Raw genomic sequence first — 18235 nt, 5'->3', positions numbered from 1 at the left:
CAGTAACACCTTGAAAGCTCTGCACCATGGAAGAAAATATAAATTACTCTAGCAGGGTGAGGCACCCTGGACCACCCCAGGTCCCACTACCCCATTGTTTACCCTGTCTTCTACCCTATATTCCCTGTATTCAGTTCTAAGGGCTTAGGCTCCCAAAATGCCTCTTCCAGGGGTTTACCGTCTATCCCTCTTCTTGGAGCGTACTGCCTCACTGTCAGTCAGGGTGTCTACAGGAGCAGTGTGTCTTGCAGCTGTCTCCTCCTCAGCTGGACTACCTCTGTTACCAGCAGCCCAGGGTGGAGCAGCCTTCCTCCTATTCACCACCCCTTCCTGTGGTAAATTCCCCCTTGTAAGCTCCTCCTCCTCCAGGCTGAACAAGCTTTGCAGGTGTGTCTTGTTTGCGTGGAACAGGCCCCAAAGAGCTGGTTAGTTTCCTCCATACCACTGCAAGGGCATGTCCCTTCAGATGGGGCTTTCTAGTGTGCTTGTTTGCTGTGTATTTCTATATGAAATCTCACCATCGAAGGAAGTAGAGAAAACACTACAGAGAGGCCCTACAAATGAAGAGATTTTGATAAGAACATAAAGAATAAAAGATATTAACATAAGAAGGGCCACACTGGGTCAGACCAATGGCCCATCTAGATCAATATCCTGTCTTCCTACAGCAGCCAATGCCCGGTGCTTCAAAGAGAATTAACAGAACAGGCAATTATTGAGTGATCCGTCCCCTGCCGCCCACTCCCAGCTTCTGGCATGCAGAGGCTGGGGACAACCAGAGCATGGGGTTACATCTCTGACCACCTTGGCTAATAGCCATTGACGGAGCTATCCTCCAGGACCCCTTATATCTTCTCCAGCAACAAGTTCCACAGGTTGACTGTGTGTTTTCTGAAGAACTACTTCCTTATGTTTGTTTTAAACCTGCTACCTATTCATTTCATAGGGTGACCCCTGGTTCTTGTGTTATGTGAAGGAGTAAATAACACTTCCTTATTCACTTTCTCCACACCAGTCATGATTTTAGAAATCTCTATTATATTCCCCTTTAGTCATCTCTTTTCCAAGCTGAAAACTCCCAGTCTTTTTAATCTCTCCTCGTATGGAAGCTGTTACTTGTGCTTAACCATTTTTGTTGTCCTTCTTTGTACCTTTTCCAATTCTAATATTTCTTTTTTGAAAGGGTGTGACCAGAATGGCAAGGCATCTTGAAGGTACCTTTTTTACTCTTCAAGATTTCTTGTGTCTACGTGTAATCACAAACACATACTCACACTCTCACTTGCACACGCACATACAAGTTCAATATTTAATTAACTTTAAAAACATAAGTTGATCTGAAAGAAAAACATTAGAATTTTACTTTTCTTAGCCAACTTGTCTTTAACTTCTAAAAGTTTCCAGTCTCTGAGATCTCTGGTCAGGTGCAGGGATTTTCATTAGAAATGTGAGTCTGAGGCTTCTTATGTGGTATAAGCCATAGTCCTCAATAGATAGTCATCTTTCCATTGCTGGCTGCTATTGACCCCTTCTTATGAGTATAGTCAGAGAGTCTCGTGTAACAGGAAAGAATAGCCACATGTAGCCAAATTGTTTTCAGACTAAGATGGAGTCAGCGTTTGCTGCCTGTGACATTTTTCCATATTCAATCTTCTCATCAAAGACCAGTTTGGAGAGCATGGTTTTTTTCACCTGTGAGAGCTTTCTTTTGTTCCCCCCTTTCTCTTTTCTGCTTTATGATGCTGTTTACTGTTTAAATGCAAAGTACGAGAAGCGTACATCCCTTTGTTTAGGACAGACCTGTTTGCCACATTCTCAGAATTCTCACATTCTAGCTGCTCAGTGTGAAGTAAAACAATCATTTATCATGAGGCAAGAAACAAAACAAAACAAAACATGGAATTACAAATGCAGAACTTTATGACACAGGGAGTATGGGATGCAATAATATAAAAATAAATCCAGTTTCTTATCTTCATGGTGAACTAACTGATCCTTTAAAATAAACTCTGCCATTCCCAGCCATGTTTGATAAATCAGCATGCATGGTAGGAGTGTTTTGGTTGGCTGTGAAAATTTCTGAAAGGGACATTGTTTATCATCAGAAGTTGCTGCTCCTCATTGAAAATGGCAACTCTGCAAACTCAAGGGGTGAATTATCTTTCCCTTTGGAATGTCATCGATTACGATTGCCATGGATACTGTAATCTTCTTTGTGCCAGTTCAGTCGTCTTTTTCTGAGTAGCCCTCTTTTCACAAATATAGGGATATTGGCCTGTACAGTTATGGGAGAAGGCTTCCCCAGCTTTGAAAAGTGCACATTTTTCTCCAGGCTCTTGTATCTTTACTGGAAAACTTTTAAAAGAAACATTTTACTGTCAGACACACCAGACTTGGTGAAATCACAAACAAATTTATAAAATCGATGTGCCTAAATCTTGGGGGTAGATGCCAGATATATACAAAGAAAGAAATAGCTTTGGTATGATTCAGGACCTAGGACAAGCAGAACTGATTAAAAATGTGAATTAATTTGGGACTTAGGAAAATTGGGGGACTAAAGAGTTGACTAGGGCTAGACAGACTGCAAGCTGGTTTTGAGCAAGTTTCATTTATTCCACACAACTCTGGCAATGAACCCCAATCCTGCCTGGCAGCCCCCCTGCCTTTCTCAGTCCTGGGCTCCCCTCACAGCTCTGCCAATGCCGCCTCAGTCATAGAATCATAGAATCATAAAATATCAGGGTTGGAAGGGACGTCAGGAGGTCATCTAGTCCAACCTCCTGCTCAAAGCAGGACCAATCCCCTGCAGTCCCCCTGCTACTCACATGTCTTGTATCACTGTGGGCTACTTCCCTTGTTCAGGGCCAGATTTTGATCCCCTTACACACATAGGTGAGTAGTCACTCACAGCAGTAATCCTGCAGATATTAATTGGATTAATACTAATGTGGGTAAGTGCTCACTAATGTAAATCAGGGGATCATAATCAGTCACTTGGTGCTGGCTAAAAAGACTTTCCTCTGAGACAGAGCTTTTAGCCTTATCTGTTATATGTAACTTATTTCAGACAAGTATGTCTAGCAGTCTGACCCACCTAGGGCACTTATAAAAACAGCTTTTTTTCTTCAGAATCATTTTCTGGCGATAAATTATCCAACCAGTTCTACTTCAACCTTGATCTCTGTGCCTCAGCTCCCCATCTGTAACACGAGCATCATGCCTCCCACTCACCTCACAGCGGTGTTGTGAAGATAAATTAATTTATGTTTGTGAAACACTTGGATACTATAGTGATGAACGCCTTCATTCTTCCTTTCTTATCTGGCACTGAATGAAGTAAATAAAGCCTAGGGCCATGGATTGAACTATGAGTATAAAACAAAATATTGCACATCCATTCTGTGCACTGACTGAGGCAGCCATTCTATGGAAATACAATAGTATGTGGTCATGTAATTAAAGACTGTATCACAGGCATAGTCAATAGGCAGACCATGGGCCAAAACCGGACCGCCAGATGCTTTTGAATGGACTGCAAAATCTTTTTATTTACTTATAATTATCACTATTGTCACTGCGGTGTCAAAAATATTTCTCTGGAGTCTGGACTTGACTATACCTTGACCAAGAAATTTGGACCTTAACACAAAATAATTGACTACCTCTGCATAATGCTATGCACAAGGGAGCTGAATTAAGTTTGCACACGCAACCTTAAGTCTGTTATTGCCTAACTTTTGAGTGCTTGAATTTGCAACCCTAATAATATTCTTGTAATATATTTGTGTATGCATCATGTGACTTTGTTACTTTGACCCTTTAAACCCTGCTCAGTTTGGAGCATTCATTAACAGCACTTCTAGAAACTCAATAAACAACTCTGATGGAAATTCAATCAGTGATAACTCTGTCCTTCAAAAAGTCTGTGCCGTGAAACCATGGATCCAGATAGCTCAGTCTGAATCTTCATGTTTTTATCCACAAAATAACAAAACAAAAAAATCCTCTCAACAAGAAAAACTCAGCTCTGTAATCAAAACAAAACAACGTATGTAGGACAAGTCAAATGTGTCCAGAGACCCCCGTCCTGCTTCCAATTAGCAAACCCCACTCTCTACTTCCAAGAGGGAGCTCAGCCCATATATATGATCTTTCTGAGCCTACCTAGACTCAGCTGCACCTGATGGCTTGGACTCTGAAACCCCTTGGAGGGATTTAACCAGCCCTTTCCCCATACTGTCTGACTCAATGCCTCTTTCTACAGGCAACATCAGCGCAGGTGTATCAGGGCTGTGGCACCTACTTTAGGGTATTGAATAATCTTTATTCCCCTTCCCATTGACGTAGTAAAAATTTTGTAAGAAATACACTAGGATATAAAAAAAATTGAACTATTTCTAGGTGTGCCTGAGACTTACAGGACAGTGGAGTGGGCTGTGCCATCCTGCCACACCCAGCCATGACCGATTGCTATACGGGATAATCCAATCCAGTGAAATGAGGCCTGAGACTTTATGAAATCCTGTGTGGAAACAAAAGCAAATCAGCTCAAATCACGGTATGAGTGTGTGGATATAAGGGATGGGAGGGAAGCTAATGAGTCATGGTCACAGCCAGAATGCTGAGGTCCCCGGATGTTGGTCAAACACATTCTCCTTTTTCCCCAGAAGACCTTTGAGTACATTTTACAGAAAATATTTCTGAAATGTAATTCCTTCCTCCTCCTCAGGTCAGCATCCTGCCTACTTTCCTTCTGGCTGGGGAAAACTGATGGAGACTCTCTAGAGAAACTGCTACTACAATGTCATTAATTATCCAGGGGAATTACTGTGGAAGGAGAAGAAACACTCTTTTCTCAATGGGCAGAGAGCACTAGCCCAAGAGAAATCTTGGGCCCTGTTAGTGAGATACTAGAAATGCATTTTGGTCTCTTGCCACACCCCCACCCACGTAGCTGTACTGAGCGTTAAACCCTAGACCTGCTGTCGTCACACTTCCTTTAAGCCCTTCAGGTAGTTTTAGAATATTTATTCATTCATTCCCATAGTCTGGTCAAGCTCTCTTAGGAAATTTAGCATGGAATACAACACAGGGCAGTTTAGAGAGTCACATTATCCTGACAACATGACCATTCATATTCTACTTCCCCATCACAGGGATATATGCAGGTATAGTTTAGAATATACAGGAAACAAAACAACAGGGAAAATTCCCTACCAGCTCTTCCTTGTTCTCTATTTTAAGCAGTAGGGATCCCCAAGAAGAACAGTATTCTCTACTCTTGTGCCATGTTTTCATTTCCTTAGAAAAATGGTAACACTTCTCTCCATGCTGTATCCAGCTCTCTGGGCAAGGTCTGCATTTATCTCCTTGAAAAAGAGACATTATAGGTCCATCACATTTCTGTGTGATGCAGTTTCCTGTGAGGGGTCATAACGTATTGGCTGCACTGGCATGTTTGTGCACCACCATTCTAAACTGGAATAGAGTCTTCAAGTGGCACAAGTCTGTGATTTGAAACTAAAAGTAATTAATTCTGCTGCTGAGTCTGTGTGTCTCAGGTTTTCATAGATTCATAGATATTAAGGTCAGAAGGGACCATTATGATCATCTAATCTGACCTCCTGCACAAAGCAGGCCACAGAATCTCACCCACCCACTCCTGCAAAAAACCTCTCACCTATGTCTGAGATATTGAAGTCCTCAAATTGTGGTTTAAAGACTTCAAGAAGCAGAGAATCCTCCAGCAAGTGACCAGTGCCCCATGCTACAGAGGAAGGCGAAAAACCTCCAGGGCCTCTTCCAATCTGCCCTGGAGGAAAATTCCTTCCCAACCCCAAATATGGCAATCAGCTAAACCCTGAGCATATTGTCAAGACTCACCAGCCAGATACCCAGAAAATAATTTTCTGTAGTAGCTCAGATCCCACCCCATCTAACATCCCATCACAGACCATCAGGTTCAGCTGATGCTGGCCATGAATTTGGGACTATTAGAAAACAAACATGGAAAATCCAAGAGGTAGCATCCCTAGTCCAGCATAGCCTCACCCTCCTTACTTAGAGGAGGCTAGCACCATTAATGGAACTAGGCCAGGCATCATCTGCCCCAGAGAAGAACATACGTGCAACCAATGTAACAGAGAAGAGGCTGAACTGCAGAGTCACTGTCTGCTCAAAGGTCCAACATATGGGGAGGTGCAAATGAGATACATCCCCAAATTATCAGGAATGATAAAGATTTTTCCATTAAAAAGTGAAAAGGAAAAACTGGGCATAAGCCTGCAACTTATTTATTTTATTATTTTTTAAAGAAAGACACCAGGATTTCTCTCATCTGTCACCTTCTAGCACAGTCCTTGGCATGTGCGTCTGCAAGCATAGTCCTAGAATGGAAGAGCTTGATCAGGGGTTTAGGGAAAATTTTGAACAGGTGTATGCTACATCCCACTAGTGTGCTGACTTAATGCTGATCCACTTAAATGCTGACCCAGTCTCGTCAGTGAATTGCTATTATGAATGGTCACAGAAATTGCAATTATTTGTGGGCCCCATGAACAAGAGAGGAAATGAGAGCACCCAGGGAGGAAGGAAACATCATATATGACATAGGTGACATGAATGAGACATGAGTCAATTTGTCATTTGTGGGTCACATCTTGTCACTCCCAAAGGAACAAGAAGGAATTGAGTGACGTAAATTGGAAACGGAAATGCCCATGTTACAAAACCCTGAAGTTAGAGTGCCTGGGATCATTGAGTATAACCCATGCTGGATGCCCAACACTTCCCACAAAGATTGTTTTGTGGCTTTCAGTGTTAACAACAATTAGGTCAGGCCCTTGGGCAGTGTGTGCACAGGGAGATAGGAACCCTGAGAAAGCTCTGTTGTTAATAATGACAAGGTGAACAGGAATCTAATAAAACAAAAATGTTACTCTACGGGCTATAACAGAAAAGTGAACAGGAGTCACACTACCTTTCATGTTCACAATATCTGTGAGGTTTGTGTTCTTTGCTTGGAGATCATCTCTTTGCTGGTGGCAGATTTCCAGTGTTTTCTGCAGTTGGGTGATATTGTCCACAATTTCACATTGCTTGTTGAGGGTTTTGTTCTGCAGAACTAAAATTCAGAATAAATTCACACATACTGTACCACGAGTAAATTTTGTAAGTTTTTATAAGTTGCCTTTTGTTCTATAGGTCTGCTTAGAGATATGTTTAATTTTTCAGGGTTTTTTTAGTACTTAAGGAGCTAGCAAAATAGTAAATGCTACTTGGATATTAAAAAGAGCACTGAGTGGTTTTAAAATGGAACGTATGCAAAAACAATTGACAATTTAGTTTGATTTCTAATCTCTGGGACGGAGGCAGTGAATATTTCAAGAGACTGAAAGACTGTCAGTTCTTAAGGGCTGATTCACCACTCTGTTACTCCAGTTTTGTGTCATCATCACTCCAATGAAATCAAAACTAGATATACTGGTGCTGCCAATATCCAAGCTAAGTAGCAAGGAAAACAGCTAGAGATTTAGGTAGAATGAAGTAACAGGAGTGCACATGTGTAAGGGGACTGTTGGCCCCTTACTAACATTCAGTGGGGGTGTTTTAGTTGCTAACTCCCAGTACTAAAAAGGGGGAAGGGTCGATGGGGAATCAGGACCCTGAGACTGACAGCCCCCAGGAACAATGGGGAGAGGCCAATGCTCCAGGTCAACCTGAATGACAGGGCGAGCAGGCTAATCAGGGAGTCAGGAGGCCAGGGAGGTCCCGTCCTCCGTGTGAGCTGGACTTGCCTGGGTCAGACCGAGTGGCGCCGAGTTAAGGAGAAAGTAGGGGCCCAAGCTAAGCTGGGGAGCAGAGCTGTGCCAGATCCAGAGGGACCAGAAAAGCAGCCCAGAGAGAGCAGACCCTGTCCTGGGAGCAGAACTGCAGCCCCAAAGCCAGAGGCACAGCCTAGGGAGAGCAGACTTGCCCTGGGAGCAGAGCTGCAGCAACCAGAGCCAGAGGGGCCAAAGAAGCAGCCCAGGGAGCTGGAGGCAGAGCAGCAATGCAGAGACAGAGTGGTGGAGCTGGGGCTGGAGCAGTCCAGAGCTGGGTGCGGTGAGCAGCTGGGGAGACCGAGGGGGACCCTGGGCAGCGGGCCCAGCACAGGGAGACGCCTCAGCCAAGCGTCTCTGTAGGCCAGGCTTGGATTATAACCCCGACAGGGCGGGGGCGACACTGGGAAGAAGGGTCCTACCACTTAGAGCCTGAGAGCGTGTGGCCACCACCAGAGCAAGTGTCCAACCCACAGCACCCTTACAGCACAGCCAGGGCCTGGGACTTACAAGGAACAGACTGTGAACTGCCCTGACATTCCAGAGACACTGTTTGTGATGTTCATTATTCTCCACCAGGTGTCCCATACAATTATATGACCAGTTCATCTATGATTAGTTTGTCATTATGGGGTGATTTCCTGTAATTCCCAAAGGTACAGGAAGGAATCAGGTGATGCCTATTGGGAATGGATACGCCCATGTCTCAAAACCCTGACACTAGTGAGCCAACGATCATTTAGTATGACCCATGCTGGGTGCCCAACAATTCCCACAAAGATTCTTTTGTGGCTTTCCTTTCTATTTACAATTAGCTCAGGCCCTGGGGCAATGTGTGCACAGGGAGAGAAGAACCCTGAGAAAGCTCTTTTGTTAATAAGGACAAGGGGAATGAAGATTCTAATGAAACAAAAATGTTATTCTGAGGGCTATAACAGAATAGTGAGCTTCAACTGATACCTTTAATGTTCACCATATTTGTGAGGTTTGTGTTCTTTGCTTGGAGATCATCTTTTTGCTGGTGGCAGATTTCCAGAGTTTTCTGCAGTTGGGTGAGGTTTTCCAATAATTCATGTTGTTTGTTGGGGTTTTCATTCTGGAGAACTTAAATTAACAATAAAGTAACAAAAAGTGTGCCACATAAAACTGAAACTGCAGTAGCCTTTATTAAATCAATTGTCTTTTGCTCTACAGGTCCTCTAAGAAAAATATTTATCTTCTTCAGATTTATTTTGGTATTTAAGGAGCTCGCAAGTTAGTACAGCACTACTTGGATAGTAAAAGAAAAAGACTGTGGTTTTGTAATCTGGCTAACAGACCATGTGCAGAAACATAATATATAACCCACACTGATTTTTAATCTCTGTTAAACTGGGGGAAAGGGTAGTGCTACTATCCCAAGCTCAACACACAGAATAAGTTTTGTTCCATGTTAGTCACCAAAATGAGGCACCACTTACACAGATTGTTTTCAAAATATGATCATGCTCTGAGCTCCATTGGGCTCCTCCTCAGTGGGGCCTGAATATGCCCATGGGTTGTCCTAGGATTCTTTGGCATGGCTCCTTTTTGTCCGAGGGGGGATTTTAAAGGTATTATCTCCGAAATGCCAGTCATGTCGAGCACCAAAATGAGCTGTTTCTCAAAGCAGATTGTGCTGATTTGTGATCCTCCCTCTCCTTTCTTACATGAGGAATTAAATAGTTAATGTTAGCATTTAAATTATTATCAGTGGGCATCTGAGTTAACACCTCACTGAGAGGAATGGGGCAGCTCATCCCTTTCAGGGCTATTGTTCCAGGAATCACTTAGGCAGCTCTGCCATTCATTTTTGAGGTTTTCTTTGCAACCGTAATAATAGACTCACTTTTTACAAATGAAAGCTGGGATTCTGCAAAACTAAATAGCATCATCTAAAAAAAAATCATTAGGGGCCATTCACATGAGAGGGCACAATAGTGACATGGGAAACTATCTGCACAGCATTGTCCTCCTCACAGATAAGCACTTCTACAAGAGGGGAAGCACAACAATCTGCTGAAAGGAAACCACAACCTTGTTTTAGTCAGAGTGGGCAAATGAAGACGTCAAGGATTAGGGAACGCATCTGATCAGAACAGGAGATGGGAAATGATCTAGTCTAATCATAGGAGATAGTTGAAGATGCAAGTTTGTTATTATATCTGAACATGTGGTTTCTTCTACATCTGAGTCATCTATAGGGTATGGTTTTCAAATTATCTGTGAAATGATAGTGTTGATGGTGAAGATAAACAAAGTAGCACATTGCCAGTTAGTGCTGTGGAGAGGGGGGAGCTTGAAGGTATTTCTGTAGTAAAGCTTATTTGTCTCTTGAATTTGTGAATCTCTCTCTCTCTCCATAGGTTAGGTCTACAGTAGAAACTTTTGGCAGTTTAGCAATGTCAGCTTGGGGTGTGATTTTTGCAATATTATTTTACTGACTAAAACCCTAGTGTAAACAAAGCTTATACTGGTAAAAAAGTGTTTTTGCCAAAACAACTAATTTTGCTCAGGGACCTATACCATCAAACTATACCATCAAAATCACCATTTTGCCAGTAGAAGCTGCATCTACTCTAGCACAGTTTGCTGGTATATCTATACTGGCAAACCATTTCTAGTGTAGATATGGTCTTGCTGATGAGTTTATCTTGTTCCAGTGTCATCATGTTAAATTCTTTTGTGCATTAATACTTCATGCAAATTTCCAAGTAGTCATAGTTTAACAACATTTCCTTTAGAGTGTGTCTCTAACTTAATCTCCACCAAGTGTCCCATAAAATTATTTGATTACATCATCTTTGATTAGTTTGCTCTTCCCATAGAAAAGAATCATTGCATTTGATACAGTTCCACATGGTCAATTATTAGTTAAATTGGAGTAGATGGGGATTAATATGAGAACTCAAAGGTGGATAAGGAACTGGTTAAAGGAGCAACTACGAATGGGTCATAGTGAAAGGTGAACTGTCAGGCTGCAGGGAGGTTACTAGTGGAGTCCTCCGGGATCGGTCTTGGGACCAGTCTTATTTAACATCTTTATTAATGACCTTCTCACAAAAAGTTAGAGTGTGCTAATAAAATTTACAGATGACACAAAGTTGGGAAGTATAGCCAATATGGAGGGGGACTGGAATATAATACAAGAAGACCTGGATGACCTTGTACATTGGAGTAATAGAAATGGGCTGAAATTTTAATAGTATAAAGTGCAAGGTCATGCACTTAGGGACTAACAAGAAGAATTTTTGCTATAAACTGGGGACTTATCAGTTGGAAGCGACAAAGGATGATGGCTATATTGTTTGGTCACAGGATGACTAGGAGCCATCAATGTGATGCAGCCATGAGAAAAGCTAATGCAGTGCTAGGATGCATCAGGTGAGGTATTTCCAGTAGAGACAGGGAAGTGTTAGTACCATTATACAAGGCACTGGTGAGACCTCACCTGGAATAATGTGTGCAATTCTGGTCTTCCATGTTTATGAAAAATGAATTCAAACTGGAACAGGTGCAGAGAAGGGCTAGTGAGACAATCCAAGGAATGGAAAACCTACTTTATGAGAGGAGACTCAGAGAGCTTGGCTTGTTTAGCCTAACCAAAAGAAAGCTGAGGGGAGATATGATTGCTCTCTATAAATACATCAGAGGGCTAAATACCAGGGAGGGAGAGGAGTTATTTAAGTTAAATTAAGTTAATTCAGGGGATGGTCTGATGGGGTTGCCTATGATGGCATGTAAGCTATTGGTGACCGCCAGTAGCAAAAATCCCCAATGTCTGGAGATGGGACAGTTAATGGAGAGGGCTCTGATTTACTATAGAGAATTCTTTCTCAGCTATCTTCCTGGTGGGTCTTGCCCACATGCTCAAGGTTTGACTGATTGTCATATTTGGGGTCAGGAAAGACTTTTCCCCTGGGTCAGACTGGCTGAGACCCTGCTGGTTTTTTGCCTTCCTCTGCAGCATGGGGCATGGGTCACCTGCAGGTTTAAACTAGTGTAAATGGTGGCTTCTCTGTAACTTAAAGTCTTTAAACCATGATCTGAGGACTTTAGTAACTCAGCCAGAGGTTAGGGGTCTACTTCAGGAGTGGGTGAGTTTCTGTGGCCTGCAATGTGCAGGAGGTCAGACTAGATGATCATAGAATCATAGAATCATAGAATATCAGGGTTGGAAGGGACCTCAGGAGGTCACCTAGTCCAACCCCCTGCTCAAAGCAGGACCAATCCCCAATTAAATCATCCCAGCCAGGGCTTTGTCAAGCTTGACCTTAAAAAAAGAAAAGGGATCACGATGGTCCCTTCTGACCTTACAATCTATCAGTCTATGAATCAAATGGGTATAAATTGGGAAGAGATGTACCAAGCCATAATTGACTACTGAGGGTAGAACTGAGGACTCCATACTTTGGTAAAGAACAGTTTTTGAATGAACAATACAGTGTATCTCTCTAATCTTACAGCACTTACTCTTTGAGTACAGAATGCATTATCTGAGAATATACAGGTAAATGTGTTAAAACAATGGAGCTATGCTGATTTACACCAGCTGAGGATCTGGCCTACTTAGTGTCTTCTCTGCAAGTACTTACCCTTAGCACCCAGGACACCTATTGTTACCAACAAAACCAGGCAGAAGATTCCAAGAATCACTAAAATGAGCTGCAGGTGTGGAGACAGAGAGGAAGAATCTAACAGAGAGGAGAAGGGAGAAAATCAAATAAAGTGAGCCCCCCTATCCTCAGAATCTGGTGTCAGATTGAAATTTGTTTAGGCAGTATCAGTGGCACATGGACAGAATCCAGCCAACCAGGACTAAAATAACACAGGGACTGCCATGCTGGATCAGAACAATTGTCCTTCTAGCCTACCATCCTGTCTCCAACAGTGGCTAGAACCTGGGTGACCAGATGTCCCGATTTTATAGGGACAGTCCTGATTTTTGGAGCTTTTTCTTACATAGGCACCTATTACCCCCCACCCCCGTCCCGATTTTTCACACTTGCTATCTGGTCACCCTACTAGTACCTAATATTTCAGAGAAAGGTGTAAATCCCATATAAAGGACAATATGCAAAAACATCCCTGTGGAAAAGGTTTCTTCTTAACCTCAGGTAGTTGGTGATTGACTTATGCTCTGCAACTTGAAGGTTGTATCCAACCACCCCCCTAAAAAACCCCCAGTAATAGTTTCCATTCATTAGCTGTATAGCTAATGAAAGTGATTGTAGCAAATAGACACCTTTGTTGGTGGCAGATTTGTGACTAGCACTTATTGAAAGATAGAAGTTCATGAACATTTTTCACGTCATTCAAAATGTTTCATTATTTTTATTGTTTTCATGACAAAAATTGAAAAAAAATTAACAATTTTCAGTTAGTTTCCAACTGCAAAAAAAGTGTAAGCATTTTGCTTTGTGGGGGGTGGGGAAAGGGTTGCCCTATTTTCTGTCACCTTTTATCTCCCCTCTCCTTGAGAGATAAAGTGGGTTTAATAACCAAAACAAAACATAAAACCCAAAACCTTTAACTTAAACAACATTTTTGAAGTGAAACAAAATTTTTCTTTTCAATGCTTTAATTTAAAAAAATGAAACATTTCAACCGAAACCAAAAAATCTAAATGATTTAGTCAAAAAGCCATTTTTGTTGAAAAACTTTTTGATGAAACACTTTTGATCAACAATAGTTAAGATCTCTCCATCTGCTATAGACAATTTGGGCCCAGATTTGTTATCAGCTTCCAGTAACAGGACATATTCAAGCCTGCCAGTAAAGGCCTATACTTTAAGAACTTAGGTGTATTTTTATCACTTAGCTAGTTATAGAGGTATAAAACAAAGAATCAAAATCACAGTTCGCCTGTGTATGGGCCTTCTCTCACTAGGATAGTCTGAGGCCTTGTTCTTAGGCTAAGGCCTTTGGCTAAACCGCAGGGGCAGCTATAAGCTGGGAAGTGTATTGTCACATCCTCACATTCCAAACCAGTCAATTGAAATAAGGTGGTATTGGGCTGTTAGGAAGACAATCCTGTCCTGATAGTGTCCATCACCACCAGATAAAGAAACAGATCTTAAGATGGTTAAAGAAAACGTAGTTTGATAGCATCCTGTCTGGCAAGAAATCACTTATCAATGGTTGTCATTGTGAAACCCTCATTTCTGTCTTGTTTTATATTTATGGCCCCCACTTTTCTATTGTTAATCTGTCTGGTTCGCTAATTGTTTCTGTCTGCAGTATAATTAATTTTGCTAGGTGTAAGTTAATTAGGATAGTGGGATAGAATTGGTTAGAGAATTATGTTACAATATGTTAGGATTGGTTAGTTCAATTTCAGTAAAATGATTGGTTAAGGTATAGCTAGAATATTACTATATAAACTGGGGTCAAACAGGAAGTGGGGGGAAGGGAAATTGGAATCATGTTTGCTAAGGGGCGGGGGAACGGGAACAGGGACACAGGCAAGGCTCTGTGGCGTCAGAGCTGGGAAGGGGGACACTGGGGAACAGACTCTATCGGCGTATAGAGGTAAGCCTGACTGGTGTGAAGGGCTTCGGAATATGCTTGCTTGGAAACTAACCCCAGCAAACATTGCATTGTCTGCGCTTTGGACTTCTGGTCTGTTGCTGCTTGCTCTCTGCGTGACAAGAACCAGGGGAGGGGGTGAAGGGACAGCCCCCTAACAAACACACTAGAAGAAAGTTAGTTATTGGAGGAAGAGGTTTGATTCTTTACAGTAAAACACCAGCATATATAGAATTAGAAGCTTTTAAAGCACAGTACCTGCATTCTTGGCCTTCTCAGCTCTCTGTCTGCTTTGCTGTTCATTAGGATTATGAAATTTCAGCTCTGAGTAGGTCACATCCTGCTCACTCATTTCTAGTGGGTTATAGAACAGAGAGTTTAGACTCAAGTGTATTGAGATGGGATATGATGAATAACTGACATAACATATCTATGAAACTGCCCTCAGAGCAAACAAAGTGTGCCAGTACCTGTTTTATGCCACAAATGAGCTGTCTTTTAGAAAAGCCAATCAAGGTTCTTGTGATGAAAAGAAATCATATACTAGAGCAATCAGTCCAGTGTGAATTTCTTATCACTTTTTCTAATACAGTGTGGAAATATAGTTGAAAGGGGGCTCAGTTTTCAAAACTTTACTAAGCTGTTCTAATATCTGACCTCTATTTATATTTCCAGAGAATAAAATTTCCCAAACCGGAGCTGTCAATACATGTTAGTAATTTAAACAATGAAATTAAAAACAAAACAAAAGACAAAAAATCAGTTCGTTAACATTGAAGGTTTATAAAAACAAACATTAGAAAGTCAGGTTTTGACTTAATCTTTAAAAAATATATTTGAAGGGCACAATTTTCAAAGGGGCCTCATGGAGTTAAGCATCCAGCTTCCACTGAAATTCAAAGTGAATTGAAGTGAATTTTCCTAGGTGTCTTTTAAAATCCCACTTGAAAAGTATGGTTTGACAGTCTGGGAACCTGTCAATGGATATCTTTTATCTGAGATTTTGAGGTCTCTGTATGTATGTTTATCAAGCAGCAAACACAATTTTGAATGTGGTGCCTCCTCTTTTTACCTCCACATTGGACAGAAATTCCCATGGGTAGTGACACAGGGAAATGGAGCCTACAAGTCAGTCTTCGAAAGAGACAGTTATTAAGAGCTATTAAGCAGTGAACAGACCTGGTCCAGACAGAAAAATAGGATAGCTGAAGACTGGGAAAAGCCAGTTTGCTCAAACTTCTTTGCAGGGGTTTGGGATTGGAGATATCCCCAGCAGCAGAACAAAAGAATCAGGTGTTGGTTGTGAGACATATAAACTTGAGGGACTCATATAGCAGGGAAGGAACAGTAAGCTTTGGACAGAAGAGAGCAAGAGAGGGGCCTGCTATTGTAGCAAGGTGTCCTGTTTACCTGCAGCACCAGCCAAGGTCAAACAAAAAGAGATGTCCAGTGGCCTGGAACAGAGAGCGAGAGAGAGAGAATGAGGGAACAAGAATCCATGATTCCGGAGAGAAACCGTGTGCAGGAGACAAAGATCTTGGATGCCCCAGAGGGTTCTGCCCAAGCTCAAATTGCTCTCCCAAGTGGTGAGGAACCTGAGGCAGGGAGAAGTGTAGACAAAATGATTTTTTTGCCTAGATCTGTGTATGTCTCTTGCTATCAAAGTAAAGAGTAATGGTGTTTAAAAACTCTTATGAAGCCAGTGTGTCTGTTTCCTTCACTATCACGGCCATTACAACAGTAAATCTAGAATTCCCACAAGACTGGAGTTCTGCGAGAGGGTGTGTTTAAGCTACAGGAGAGTCGGGGGGGGGGGGGGGGAGAGGGGTCAGCACTGGACCTAGGGGCCTATGTTAATTGGGCCATGTGGCTGCATTTCCATGAAGTGATAACAGACAGCCTACACCCATGAGATGTGCCAGAGAAGCCAGCAGGGGAAACACTTCTGCACTCTATTGATAGCCAAGGAAGCTTCAGAGCTCATGCGTCCAGTGGTTTTTGACTCCACACAGCAGCCTGGGGAGTGTCCAGCACACAGCACTCTTCTAGAGCTGGATGTGTGACATATGGGAGCACAGACTCCAGAAAAACTTAAAGTGAAATGGTACTCTGAAAAAAATAACTATGTAAAATTGATACCCTCTCACCCAGCGGGTATGTGCTCTGTGCATATTCAGATCATAGTTGCTGACTTAGCTTAGTGTCAAAAATAAGTTAGATTTTTTTAAAAAATTCCTTTTAGTCTCATAGAGCCAATATAGCTCAGACAGAGGGAACTGGTCTATTTCTACTTGTGTATCACCAATTGGAATAGAATTGCTTAGTAAGTTCCAATCAATTGTATCTACAAACCTAATACCAACAAAAATTAAAATATGCTACCTATTGTTGGTATCGTCCATAGCCAGACCCTCACTACATAATTTCTAACACTCTCAATTCTATGATAAAGAGCAAAACTCAAAATCAGCATCCCAGCTCCAGCTCTGGGCAAGCAATGTGTCGTATTCCATCCTCAGAAAATGCAACAATGAAAAGATGAGTCTTGCACAATGCCCTGAAGGTCAGCAAACCCAGGCTCCACCAAAATAATAAGAGCAATTTAATGTGAGCACCCTATACCAAAAACTCCTGGGTCAGAGACCACCAGAGTTCTTCTCAAGAAACTGCTAAGAGAAGCAACATGAGTGTGATTATGTTGCATAAAAATAGTACCTTGCCCTTTTCCTACCCTTATTTCTAACCTCTCCAGGTCTTTCTGTATTTTTTTATCTGACTTCTATAGGGTTCAGAATATCATCTAGTTCAGTATAATCTTATCTACAGCAACCCAAATCATACCTACTCCTGATTTAATACACTAACATTAGTCATCACACTTCAGTTTTGGACCCTCACCCATTTTTCAATCAGTAGGACTAGAATCATTTCCCAACCAGCTTCAATTTATTTTTTTTCAAATAGGATTTTTGGAATGTTTGTAAACAGTGCTTTTCTAAACTGTAAAGCCCCATATACTGGCTTCCTGGGTTGGAAAAGATCTTATAGCTTCAATGTAAAGTTTTCAAAAGTGCCTACATTATTTAGCCATTTTTGAAAATGTTTACCCTTGGTGTTTAATGGTAAAACAACCGAATACATTACAGAAGGCAAAAGGAGCACAAATGCAAATTCACATACTGCAGGGACAGCCCATACTAATGCTAATATTAATGCTGATTAATGCAACAGTAATGTTTATAACCACTTGTACTAAATTTATAAGAGAAAAGAGAAGACTTAGAGTTAAAAACCAACCTACATCAATTATCTAGTCTAATATCAAAAGCTACTAAGACGTTTGGTGATGATACCTGTGTGGATGTCAGAGATCCTTGGCTGGAGTCCTGGAATAGACGTGTTGATACCTTCGTATGGCATAAAAATATGAGAGAGAGTATGTCTATCGTGTTAGTAGAGAGTCAACATAAAACAAGGGAGGAAAAAATTATTTGCTGTGGTGTTCCGGCTACAACTGCACAGGAAGTTCGCACATAACTGGTTTGAAGTGAGCTGCCCCCTCACAAAGTGTTCAGAGCAAAAGGATTTTCACCTTTATGGGTTAAAGCATCATTTTGACCAGCGGTCAAATTAAAAAACAAAATTAGTGATACTCTTCCAGGTTTCACCCACAAACCAAATTTTCCTCATTTGAGATATGAAAATATGACACAATTCACAGCACATTGCATAGATGTTCATATATTATCCTATGGGCTTTGCTTGGCTTTTCAGGCTTGGCTCCCCCTCAGAGAAATACTCATGAGAAGGCCAGATTAAGGCACAGAGGTAATATGCATATGCCCAGGACCACAGCTCCCAGAGTT

At 41.7% G+C, this 18235-nt stretch overlaps 1 protein-coding gene across 2 annotated transcripts; it reads right to left on the bottom strand.

The window, feature by feature from the left end:
- Window positions 1-1902: 1902 nt before the first annotated feature.
- LOC102931345 (C-type lectin domain family 12 member B) lies at window positions 1903-17918 on the bottom strand. Of its 2 annotated transcripts, XM_043549659.1 has the most exons (9): window positions 17723-17769; window positions 15780-15823; window positions 14628-14723; window positions 12437-12535; window positions 8784-8927; window positions 6983-7126; window positions 5221-5372; window positions 4422-4525; window positions 1903-2355 (listed from the first exon to the last, which is right to left on the bottom strand). In XM_043549659.1, the coding sequence occupies exons 3-9, from the start codon at window positions 14719-14721 to the stop codon at window positions 2184-2186; spliced, it is 909 nt and encodes a 302-aa protein (XP_043405594.1). In that variant the 5' UTR covers window positions 14722-14723; window positions 15780-15823; window positions 17723-17769; the 3' UTR covers window positions 1903-2183. The 2 variants fall into 2 exon arrangements, with proteins under 2 accessions (XP_043405594.1, XP_043405547.1); XM_043549612.1 differs by lacking the exon at window positions 15780-15823 and having other exon boundaries at window positions 17723-17918.
- Window positions 17919-18235: the final 317 nt, after the last annotated feature.

Source organism: Chelonia mydas, chromosome 1 (assembly GCF_015237465.2).
Source record: "Chelonia mydas isolate rCheMyd1 chromosome 1, rCheMyd1.pri.v2, whole genome shotgun sequence".
Lineage (NCBI taxonomy): Eukaryota > Metazoa > Chordata > Testudines > Cheloniidae > Chelonia > Chelonia mydas.
This window is presented reverse-complemented; position numbering and strand designations above follow the sequence as displayed.

Excerpts from the sequence above, each read along its gene's own strand:
- LOC102931345 (XM_043549612.1), bottom strand. The coding sequence starts at position 17,789 with ATGCCATACGAAGGTATCAACACGTCTATTCCAGGACTCCAGCCAAGG. Across the intron at positions 7,127-8,783 it reads AAATATGGTGAACATTAAAG|TTCTGCAGAACAAAACCCTC; the intron begins GTATCAGTTGAA and ends TCTGAATTTTAG. Across the intron at positions 2,356-4,421 it reads ACAGCCCACTCCACTGTCCT|TTTTCCAGTAAAGATACAAG; the intron begins GTAAGTCTCAGG and ends TTCTTTTAAAAG.